This window comes from Eurosta solidaginis, chromosome 3 (assembly GCF_040869045.1).
Source record: "Eurosta solidaginis isolate ZX-2024a chromosome 3, ASM4086904v1, whole genome shotgun sequence".
Classification (NCBI taxonomy): Eukaryota; Metazoa; Arthropoda; class Insecta; order Diptera; family Tephritidae; genus Eurosta; species Eurosta solidaginis.
In genome coordinates this window covers 2,914,986-2,927,063 of record NC_090321.1, presented here as the reverse complement: position 1 = coordinate 2,927,063, position 12,078 = coordinate 2,914,986, and the positions used below count along the sequence as shown (strand labels likewise).

At 37.0% G+C, this 12,078-nt stretch overlaps 2 protein-coding genes across 13 annotated transcripts in view; both read right to left on the bottom strand.

The window, feature by feature from the left end:
- Positions 1-8,284, bottom strand: part of unc-104 (kinesin family member unc-104) — a 104,609-nt gene extending 96,325 nt beyond the window's left edge. For all 12 annotated transcript variants that reach the window (XM_067770380.1, XM_067770384.1, XM_067770383.1 and 9 more), the window contains exon 1: positions 7,659-8,284. The gene's annotated coding sequence lies outside the window, so the exon portion shown is untranslated. The remainder of the gene's footprint in view (positions 1-7,658) is intronic.
- A 1,649-nt stretch (positions 8,285-9,933) lies between these two features.
- On the bottom strand, positions 9,934-11,213 carry Sod2 (superoxide dismutase 2). Its single transcript, XM_067777271.1, has 4 exons — positions 11,141-11,213; positions 11,003-11,080; positions 10,429-10,892; positions 9,934-10,351 (listed from the first exon to the last, which is right to left on the bottom strand). Exons 2-4 carry the CDS (start codon positions 11,038-11,040, stop codon positions 10,203-10,205), a joined length of 651 nt encoding a protein of 216 aa, XP_067633372.1. The 5' UTR covers positions 11,041-11,080; positions 11,141-11,213; the 3' UTR covers positions 9,934-10,202.
- Positions 11,214-12,078: the final 865 nt, after the last annotated feature.

Below are 12,078 nucleotides of genomic sequence, written 5' to 3'. Positions count from 1 at the left end.
TCAGCATGTTTTGATTTTTTCTCTTATACAAACATTCCCAAGCGTAGGTATTAATTCCATTATTTTTTACACATCTCTTATCATCTAAAAACTTAACGTTACTTTATTTATTTCTTGTGTATACAATTCATGACATTTTGATCTAAAAATATACATTGAGTCAAAGTACAATTTCTTTTCGAATAAACATCTTCTAAAATCACTTAAACTCAGTGTAGAAGTTACACACTTTTTTATTCCTTTAATTTTTTTAAATAAATAATTTTCTTGCCGGCTTGAGGTCCAATTTTGTAAATAAAATTTTTCAAAAATTGTTGAGTTTTTTTCTTCAATATATTTCGGTTACCTACTGTAACCGTCTTCAGGATTAACTATAACAATATAAAGAAACATAAACAAAATAAAAATAACAATTGACATCAAAACAAACATTCATAAACAACATTATTTACATACATTATTTTACGCGTCTTCACTGCTTAACGCGGAGTTTTGTACTGTCCGTCTGTTTGTTATCAAATGTCTGTAGGACCTCGCGCAACTATCGATGTCCGTCTTGTAGTTCATTCTTATGCTGGTCGGTGTGTTAATTATATGCAGCATTTCCAGTGTAAATCTTTTGTTATAATTGGTTTCTTGTTGGAGTATCGTCGTTTTATCAAAGTCTGGAAAATGGTCCTTCGTTGCACAGTGTGTCATTAACGCTGTTTTTTTGTTAATAGTTTCATGACAATATTTAAAATCGGATTTATGTTGCGCTAAATTTTTTAGTTTCATTTATATCGTTATCAATTTTAAATGAATACATTTTTGCTCTTAAACCTACAAACTCTTTTATTAACTTCCCATTACATTCATCTTTCATCATACCCAATCTAATAAAATGCCAAACGAGCCCAAATGGTTGTAATCAATGTGAGACCATGTTTTATTGAAATACAAAACAAAAAATCATTAGTTCAATATTAAGATAACCTTTAGTTAAGAAATTCTGACATGCATATATATATGGACCAGCATCAGCATGTGTACACAAACTTACAATCAAACAAACATATGTGTAAGTATGTACATACAAACTTATACCCTAATAAAAAGACAAATAAAATGTTCAATAATGGAAAATCATGAGTTCAATATTAAGATAACCTTTAGTTAACAATCTGGGCCTGATCGGGTGCCCGATGGTTGGGATTGGGCGGTACTTCAGGTGTTCAACTGCTACTTTTTGTAGACGAGAAAAAAGAGGGGGAATGGGGGGATTGGGGAGCAGTCGCTCGATCAGAAATCAATGGGACTCTTTAAAACGGCTCGGTGAAGGCTAGGACTCATTAGAAATATGAGGAGACATTTAAAAATTTACGGCCCTTTAAAAATGTAGGGCCCACCATTTAACGATCCTCATTTTTTTACTCAAAATATGTCCAACTTATATACATTGAGACAAGTAGCCCTTATCTAAATGTATGTATATGGATGGGTATGTCTGTGTCGGTATGCATTTTGCGGTTTGTTGATATATATTATATATATAATTTATATGCTGTCATGTTTACGGCAAACCTCTGCTAAAGGTAAAAAGCTCTAAGCTTTTTTTTATACACCACTAAGCTTTTACTTATGCGCCCCTTGGCGGAAGATTTGCCAGAACACGGCACCTAGCGGTGAGATCAGCCAGAACACAAACCGAAAAAACGTATGCGCCACCTAGCGGAATTGTTGAATAATCTTGAGAGGTGGTAAAAATTTCAGGTCAAGATAAATATAGACCTGGTTTCATTCCTTCGGTCAGACTCATCCCAGACTGATCTGAAAATAGTGAATTGTTCCCATTCCTAAGACCAGACTAGTGGCAAACTGGTCCAAAAGTAAAGAGTTTTTAGGGCGAGACATGCACCGAGTTTCCATACAAAATGTGATCCAGAACACATATAAACATACTACTATCACTTACTTGTCAGATAGTCTAAGGCCATCCGGACAGATTAGGGCCGAGCTTTCTACCAATTTGTAGAGTGCTGGTTTCTAAATTTTCCTAAAAATTGGCGGACCTACATGTCTTCAGATGACTCCGAATGGCAACTAATGCCAAATTCCTTATAAGGCAAGTACTTAACCTTGCCCTGTAAAATCGGTTTACAAAATTGTATTCCAACATGGTACAAAAAAGGTCTTAATTCGACTGTTAATTCTCGATGAGGATACTAAGTGAGGTTAAACTGGTCGAAAAAAGGTGATCGCATAAGCTAAATGTATCCAGTGTTGCTAGAATTTGTTTGACCAATTTTCATGACAGCGTATGTATAATTCAAAGTCGGTGAGGTATATCGACAGATAATGATCAAGTTTTAAAGCGGATAAGTGTCATCCTAGCCTATACAGCAGCGAACAGAAAAATAGCAGTGGCAGTTTTTAAAAAATTTTTCAATTAGGTTCTTCAAATTTTTATTTTCGATATATTAAGAAAAAAGTTTTTTGAATTTTGTAACTGAGACTTTGCAAGGTAACCTCTAAACGATTTTCGAAAAAAATCGAAAATTGGAAAAAACTTTATGGAAGTCTTGAACTTTTAATTGAGAGTTTTCTGATTTTTTTTTTTTTTGGTATATATAGTTTTGTAGCTCAATAAATTTTAAATAGTATTAGAAAGTACAATTTATAGGTTTTTTTCGAAAACGCTTTTGAGATTTAATAGCCAATTTTGAAAAGAATTGCCACTGCTATTTTTGGGCTCGCTGCTATTCAAGTGCAAAAATTTTCCTAGTGAAGATTATGTCCATATACTTTAGCGGATCCATTAGGGATACATAGCCTTCGACATCTACAGTTTTTATACACTAGGAATAGCTATCCTGCTGCGGATACTAAATCCCTCCCTGCTCGCCTCTTCAACTTTTTTGCAAACCTAGTTATTACAGTTTTTACTTTCGCTGCTTTTGACAGCTTTCACATTTCATGTAGCTTCATAATCGCTTTATAAGCTTTTCCATACATATGTACCTACGTATGCATGGGTACATACATTTATATGAACCTTTTTATATATGTACATAGTTTCCCGTTGTTCATTACAATGTCAAGCTTAAAACTCGATTAAACTTGTAACGTAAATATATACGGGCAATATAAGAACGTACGGGCGGCTGCGTCCATAAAGGGCCTATTACTGATATTAGCATAGACTTGACTTGACTCTTGGCGTAAACTTGGCAACTTAAAGCTGGAGTCATTGGTGCCGTATGTCGTATCGTTGTATCCGTATCCCTAACGTAATCAGCTGTTTATCGTTACGACGATAAACCAAAAACCAATTGGTTGGCTACGATACGGTTACGACCTTAGCGGCACCAATAATCGATTGCATTGATTCTCATAAGGTTGGTCGAATCAGCTGTTAAAATGTTACCGATACGGTTACCGATAAAGCACCAATGTCTCCAGCTTAAGGCCCCATTACTGATACTTAGCATAGACTTGACTTGGCTTGAGAACTGTCACTTACAGTTCTGTTAAATGAACATTGCATGTTACTGATTACTCAAAACTTAGCAACACTTAACTTGACATAGAAGTCTGTTGAATTTTGATTTTCTATGTAAGTTCTAAGTGACGCTTACATTTTGAGATGCCATTTGTTTGTTTCCATTTCATTTTGACATTTTGTCATACAAATTGACATTTATTTAAAAATAAATTTCAACGCTGATTATGATGCCACATTGTATGCGCCAAGTGGAGTATAATCGGGGCTAAGTTGCCAAGTTTACGCCAAGTCAAGTCAAGTCTATGCTAAGTATCAGTAATGGAGGCTTTAGCCACGATTATACTCCACTTAGCGCATACAATCTGGCATCATAATCAATAAATGTTAATTTGTATGACAAAATGTCAAAATGAAATGGAAACAAACAAATGGCATCTCAAAATGTAAGCGTCACTTAGAACTTAGAAAATCAAAATTCAACAGACTTCTAAGTCAAGTTAAGTGTTGCTAAGGTTTGAGTAATCAGTAACATGCAATGTTCATTTAACAGAACTGTAAGTGACAGTTCTCAAGTAAAGTCAAGTCTATGCTAAGTATCAGTAATGGGCCCTTAACTTTTAGCAAGGATTTATTTAAATACGTACTTACTCAACTCCCACACAAACATTATTTTTATGATTGTATTTTATAAGCAAATTTAATAATAAAAAGATAATGACTTGAAAACACCTACGCGAGATTCGAAGGTTAAGTTGATTTAGAAATGTGGCGCTTGGGGAATTGTCTGGAACATCGCTAAACTAATTGCACTATATTTTGTGACGAATCGATATTTTAGCTTCATTTTATTAGAATCAAGATGATTGGTTCGGGTTAACGGTTCGAACCGCTTCTTTAGCTTTGGATTTATTCACCCTGCAAAATTATTGGATTACGTGTTCCATTTTCTTCATGTTGGAGTACTCTAACAATACTCCTTTGCAATTCGTTTGCGGACCACCATCAGCCGATCATTGCTCGTTAGTACTTTGGCATATGATCCTCTGTGGGTGCTCCATGGAGTACTACAGTGAAAGTACTTTGGAAAGTACTCTCACGTATGTACTCTATGGAATACTCACAAATAAAGCGATAGTGGGATCACCTACTCCTCTCCTAGGACATCGCAATGTTAATTGGAGCACATTTTTTGTATGAATACAGATTAGTTTTGGAACACTCCTATACTCCTAAAGGAGTATTCCACACTAACACTATTTATGGAGTACTCGCGTTTTTTGAAGGGCACCAATTCATTATCTGCGGAAAATCTGATGAAAACGCGAATTTCGATACGATACTTTACCATATCGATACTTTTGACATTCGATACCCATACTTTTCACTTTTATGGTGCTAGTTTTTGATATCGAGTATTGCGATCCAAGTATCGAATAAAATTTTCTGCAAAAGTTGGCGGCATATATGCGTACTCCGCTTACCACACCGAAGATCCTGGGCATTATCAAAAATTTAGAAACAAATTTTTTCAATTACGAAATAGTTTTTTAAGCGGCGTCGCTCCTGGGCAGTGATTTGGCAAGCAGCCCGAGTGTATTTCTTCCATGAAAAGATTCTCAGTGAAAACTCAACCTTGCAGATACCGTTCGGAGTCTGCGTAAAACATGTACATTGTTCCGCCAATTTTTAGGAAAAATTTTAAAAGAAGCACCACGCAAATTGGAAGAAAAGCTCGGCCTAAAATCTCTTAGAGGATAATTGCGCTTTGCATTGTACGGTTAAGGTGCGAACTTGCTATACAAAGGTGGTAGTACGTAAAACGAATCAAAAAGATAAAATATTTCGTTCGCGCTCTTCTTTTAGAATTTAAGCTCTTAGCAGAGCATTCTACGTAAATCTGGCTTTTTGCAGTGTGTATTTTATACATCCGAAGATAAATTGCAATCTGCGTTCCATGTGCATTATTGAATAGTATCAATTGATTCCGTATCGATACTTTGAGTATCGAGTCTTTTTGATTCGATACAATCGGGAACCCAATACTTGTAGAGCGATGCCTGATATGATAGGGTTACCAGATGCCCGAGATATGAATCGGGGACACTTCCAACAAAAAAGGTAATCAAATTTTAATAGTAAAAAGTTTGACCAAGTTTAACCTTCTAAACGCAGTCGAAGACGGGCAGTTGCACACAGACAACTGTAAAAAAATTTATAAACGGTAGGGGAATATTGTAAATAATTTAACAATTCGCACAAACATGTTGTTTATTACAGATAATTATTTATACATTATTTTTTCTTACTTCTAATTTCAAGAATCTGGTGCTCTTTTCCTGTCAGCACTTCCCGACATATTTCTAGGAATTGCTGATTTTTTTCAAAAGTTCAGCATTCTTAGGAAGGGTTAAAATTTGTTGGAACTCGAGACATGTAAAATCTGAAAAATTAAACTTCACTCGAGGGATGTGCCCAACATTTTCATCGGTCAAACGATTTCTTTCTTTTGTCCATTGCGAGCTCATTAAGGAGAAATTCTTTCGCAGTTCGCATTGTGGCATGGTATTGAAAAGAAAAATTGAGCACTTCCGTATATCCTTCGAGATCTTTGTTAGCTCAACAAAACGCAGCCATTTTGGCGCTTGCAGATTTTTGTGCAAAAAAAATCGTGATCATCGGCCTTGGATTCTACAAATTTTCTCAAATTTACTATTTGATCATGTAACAAAGAATCATTGATGGTGACTTTTTTTTTGCAAGCAAATAAAAGAGGCATGGTTCTACTTCACTATATTGCAAGTTTTGATCTGTTTTGAAACCAACCATTTGAAAACTCTAATCTAAATCTAGAAAAAGTTCAGACCCAGAAATGAGGTAATACTTTTCGATTAGTCTTTGGTTCGTTGAATTCTCATTTCGGTTCTTGTTTTCGAGATATTCTTTCACCCGTTTAGCGCATCTCATCCTCGTTTCTTTCCCTCTTTTGTGTCGTATTCAGACGATTCAAAGACAGGAACTTTCGGTCACCGAATTTACACTTTCCCAGACGAGAAATCGAATGTATAATTATTACTTTCTAAGCAGTTACTACAAAGACTTAACTGCTAACAACAGGGCAAGGAGATATAAGCGGAACTTGACTTTGAAGCATTCAATCAATCAATTTTGAAATTTATAAACAATTTACGCAGTCAAGTAACGAGAGATTGATGAGTTGGCAACAGCTGCTACTACAGTACATATTGACATACGATATCCATATCCTACAAGCCTTAAAGTGAATAAATAAGGGTGGCAGTCGCAGTGGGGTGGCCTCGATTTCGGCCTCGCTTAGCTAGTTGTTCTTGTTTAAGCTATAAAGTAATCCCTGAATATTTTGGGAATTTGTTCGATGTTGCTGATCCTTTGCCGGGTATAGATCCGATACGCTCCGGTAACAAGCACCAAAGCCATCTCCCCCATCTCTAGATCTACGAGGAACCAGATTCACCCGAACCTCGCCTGCTTAATATGTGTATGGTACATACATATATGAACATCTTAATACCACTTACCTTACAATGCCAAGCTAAAGGCGTGTGCAAGTTTTCAGCTGTTTATCTCAAATCCCGAAATTCGCCCTGATTTACCCAAACTGACTGGCGCGCGCTGGCGATCCGAGTTCCTTACGTAAGGAGAGGTGGGGGGAAGTCCTACAAGGTTCCTATCAAATTATTACCCACTTAGTCGGGCTGGTAAAGGTTCTAAAGTTGTCCTCTAAGGTCTTTAAGATTCATATATTATCTATTCCTACAAGTAGCTCGAAATTTTGAACTATTTAAGGCTAACACGAGCCTGATCGCTTAGGGTTCCTTGGATTGCTAAATGTTTCTTTCATACCATTTAATATATTCGAGACAACTTCCGTTTTTTCTGTCACAAGCAGGATTTTGTCAATACGTTAAAAAAAAAAGAAAAGGGGGCTATCCAAGAGTTTTGTGGGTTGAACTGGTTGAATGAATCATGTGGATTGTAAAATGTGGATTGTAATGCCATAAAAACAAAATCGCATATTGCAGGTTCGCTAGGCATGTGAATGGATGTGCGCGCGGCTGAGGACCATCTTGCGGAAAATTGATTTTTCACACACAAAATTTTTTGGGAAAAAAGACGAAGAAATTAATAATTCACTTACCAAAAAAGCAGTTGTTTAAAGGATTTTTTCAGTGTCCTTCCTGAGCTCTGTTTGTGTTGTGGTTTTTTACTTAAAGCTTCAAAAATCCAATTAGCACAGCGCTTTATCTCGTTTTCCTTATGCCAAACACTTTCTAATTAGGTATCTTTTTTTATCGAGTTTTAATTTGTAGCACTTTCAAAACACTGCGCGCTGCTTATTTTTTCATTTTACGTTTGCTCACTTCATAATTTGTTTACTTTCACTCGAAGCTGTTTAACACAAAATATGGCTAACAATTTATTTTACAGAAAATCTTAACTTTTTCAATCAAAATGTTTGCAAGCGCAGCTTAAGTGGACGGGCAGGCTAGAAAACTTCGTCTGATTTCAACGACTACAGGAAAATTCAGTTGTTCGTAAACCGTGGAAATTATACAAGCAAATGCGTGGAAACTGATGAAAAGCGGTGATTTTGTTTTTGCATTTGGCTGCGAAACCAAACTCAATTTTCGGTTGCCGCTACAGCGCAAGTTCCAACTTCATTTTCACCTCCTCAAGTTTTCCAATAAGAAAGGAAATAAATTAAACATAATTTTAGTTTTTTATTTGTCATACCGCCAGCTGATTGGAAAATTCTACTTTCGGGGTTTTGTTTTAGTTCTGTGATTCATCACAAATGATTGCATGACAGATGCGAATGTTTGATAATGGCGAATGTCAAAAGTAGAAGCTGCCAGATCATTGTAAACGGATTTTCGCGCTGTCGTATTTTTAGAAATGTCAAGAGCTGCGTTTCCGTGTAATCTGATTGCTCAAGAGCTCAAGAGAAACTATTCTGGAACTTCGTATCAAATCAAGCGACAAATCGATTGTGATATTAATTATATAAAAGTTACCACAACGATGGAACAATTATATTGTCGTTGTTTTAACGATAAAATCAAATATCGAAGCTTTTGAGGAGTCCTTTGCCTAATTTCGATCCGGTACGTTCCGATAACAAGCACCATTCAGGTACTAGCCCGACCGTCTCGGGAAGATTATTATGACACATTAAACCTTCTAGGTCATGCCGCCCCACCCCTATTTCCACGAGGAACTTTGGATTGCCAGAGCGTCATGTGATAAAAATACATTCATATTTGTAACAAGATTCCCCGGTAATAGTCTAGTAGAGGGGTCGACTGCTAATACGCTACCAAAAATATCGAGAGAGCTGTTAAAAGACGCGTATTGATCTCGAGAACAATAATCCGATGACGGAAAAGAAAAATTTTATCTATGTCCGGAGATATTTGCAGTGAAGTTGGCGATTTTCATGTGGTTGTTGTTGTGTTGTACCCACAAAAAAAATTGTACCACACACCCGGACTTGGCATGGCGTAGCCCAGGGTTATTTTTTATAAGCGCGGCCGAAGGCCGCCAACTCAGAAAAGTATTCTGCGCAAAAATACTATGGATCCCACCCCCGGTTTCGGAGGTACCCGCGGGTAATTTTTCGCTTTTTCGTTAATATCTTTTGAACGAGTTAATATTTTTATTTTCCGCCTTCGGATTATTAATACTGATGTCAAGACGCGTCGTTTGAGACCTCTCTCGATATTTTTGGTAGTGTATTAGCAGCCGACACCTCAACTAGACTATTACCGATTCCCCTGGCTTATTTGAAGTTGACAACTTGGTTGCGAAAGCTCTGTAGCTATAAAGCTTTTTATTGCGCTTATAAACCCCTTGGAAGATTATATACCTGGGGCTTAATTATCAATTGCTTGGTTCAACTGGTTGGTCAGTTAAGACCTCACAAAAACTGTTATTGTTATCTTCCGGAACATACCGGGTATTTATTTGACAAAGGACCATTAACATTATGAAATGCACGGGAGGTTTCGAATTAACTAGACGAGAACCGCTTTAAGTTTTATTACTAGGACGAAATTTTGTGCGGTAAGAAATTCGGCTCGATAGCTGTCAAATAGAATAGATATTTGTTAAAGAAACAGGGTCTTTGTGGTAATAAAAGGAGATGTTTCCTGCTATTTAAAAGTATTTAGCTTAGCCCATCTATTGCATGGACATTGTCGGTGGTTCGATGTCGCAACAACTGATCGTTCTGACGCATCACGTACATAAAGGTTTTTGCAAAGCCTATGGAAGATTCAGCTTCTCAAGAAGTTTCTTTATTCCTGAAGTTCCCTACCTTTCATAACAAATAGCATTAATAGATCTGGTTTTCCTGCGATATCTGTGTGAAATTTACAATTATAACATAAGCTGGCATAGCCCAGATTGCAAACTTTCCGGTTTATTTAGGGATTTTTAAATAATTCATATGGTAGACGTTGATTAAAGAAGTAGTTTAACATAAACTTACAGGAATTAACGCATATGTTAATTTATGCGTTGTAGTAAATAATCATCACACTAGCTGGTATATAAGACCCTTATTTTATAAGTTGTCTCAAAGAAATCACCTAAAAAAGTAAAAATGCAAACAATCTTCCATTGACCACAAAGTAACATTTCCAAATTATTGATGTTTTCAGAGAGCTATTTTCAGGAATATTTATTTTTTAGCAGCGACAGCATAGCGATTTGAGATGTCCTTCCAATTAGCGATATCCCAAATAGCTTCAACATATGAGGGACGCACATTTTTGTATTGCAAATAGTAGGCATGTTCCCATACATCAATACCGAAAAGAGGCACAAGACCTTAAAAAACAAAAACAAATATATTATTAAAAAAAGCTGATGGCAGTATTAAATTATTGAACATATTTATATCATACCTGTGCTACCCTCCAATGGGTCTTGATTGGGTAAAGCAACCAATTGCAACTGTTTACTTTTCTTGTTGTAACCCAACCAACCCCAGCCGGATCCCTGTACACCCACAGTCAAAGTAGTTAACTCCTTCTTCATTGCATCCAAACTGCCGAATTGTGCTTCAATAGCACATTTCAAATCGTTGGACGGCTGCGATTTTTCCGGCGATAAGTTATGCCAGAAAATCGAATGATTAATATGGCCGCCTCCATTGAAGCGTAATGCTGGCGCAAGTGAAATGATTTTTGTTACATCTTTCTTTTGCTGTGCCTCAGCCAGTTGTTCTTCGGCAGCATTTAAATTATTCACATAGCCTTGATGATGTTTTTGATGGTGTAATTCCATGATTTCGCGGCATATTACGGGTTCCAAAGCAGCATAGTCGTAAGGCAATTTGGGCAAATCATGTGTGCAACGCACGGCAGTTCTGCAAAGGGACGGGAAAAATCGTTTGTTTAATCAACCGGTTTTATGTAATCAATAAATTGTTATGTGCCTTATCGGCAGGGTGTGGGAGGGATTGATTGTAGGCCTTACTTTACGGCATTTGGAGCTGTACGTGCGAGCGAAAACATCTTGAACTAAATGTTGTTGTTGCTGAATGCAAAACGAGAACTGTAAAAGCGAGTAATTAAATTAATTATTAAAAACTCAAGAATTTTTGCAGTTTTTTACATTTCTTGATGTGAACGGTGCCGATTATCGCCGCAAAAAATTGTACAACAAAAAGAAAATGAGAAGAAAGATGTCGATAAAAGGAAAGCTGAGAAGATTGGTACGGCACTGCCAACACGGAGAAGCGAGGCAAAAGGAAATGTAAATACAAGAGCTCTGTTATAAATATGTTAGCATACTCAAAGAAATCAAAGAAACTAAAATTTCAATTTCTTTGGTATACTGGTCGAATTGTATGGACGAAAGTTAACTGATATCGCGTCATCGATTTTTACTATGGATCCCACCCCCGGTTTCGGAAGTACCCGCGGGGTCTTTTTTCGGTATTTCGTTAATATCTTTTGAACGGGTAAAAAAAGTTAACTTCCGCTTTCGGATTCTTGATCTAGACGTGAATACGCGTCTTTTGATACCTCACTCAAAAAAAGAGGCCCTATTTTAGGGTGGGGCCTCTAAACTGCACAATTACCCAAAATTTTATTTCTGTCAAAATATATTTGCAAAATGGCTCCGGAGCGCTCTGAAACCGGGGGTGGGATACATAGTATTTTTACGCAAAACATCTTTCATCTTTCATCCAACATCGATTTGTAGACCAAAACTATACTCGTTTGGGATTCAAGGGGTTGTGTAGCGCAATATATAGCTTCTCCAACCCAATTGTCAACCTCACCTTCGAGCGGCGAATCCCGTTTCACTAACAGACGAGGCTCTGGCGACCCCAAGCTCCTCATGGAACTTGGGGGTGGGGAGGGAGGGATGGCCTGAAGGTTCAATGTGGCCATATAAATCGTTCCCGTCGGGCCAGCACCTTAATGGTGCTGTGTTACCGGAGCGTATCGGATCTGTATCCGACAAAGGACGATAAAACTCCCCAAAGCCTTCGGGGAGTAACCTAATCGCTACAACAACAACAACAACATACCCGTGCAAAACAC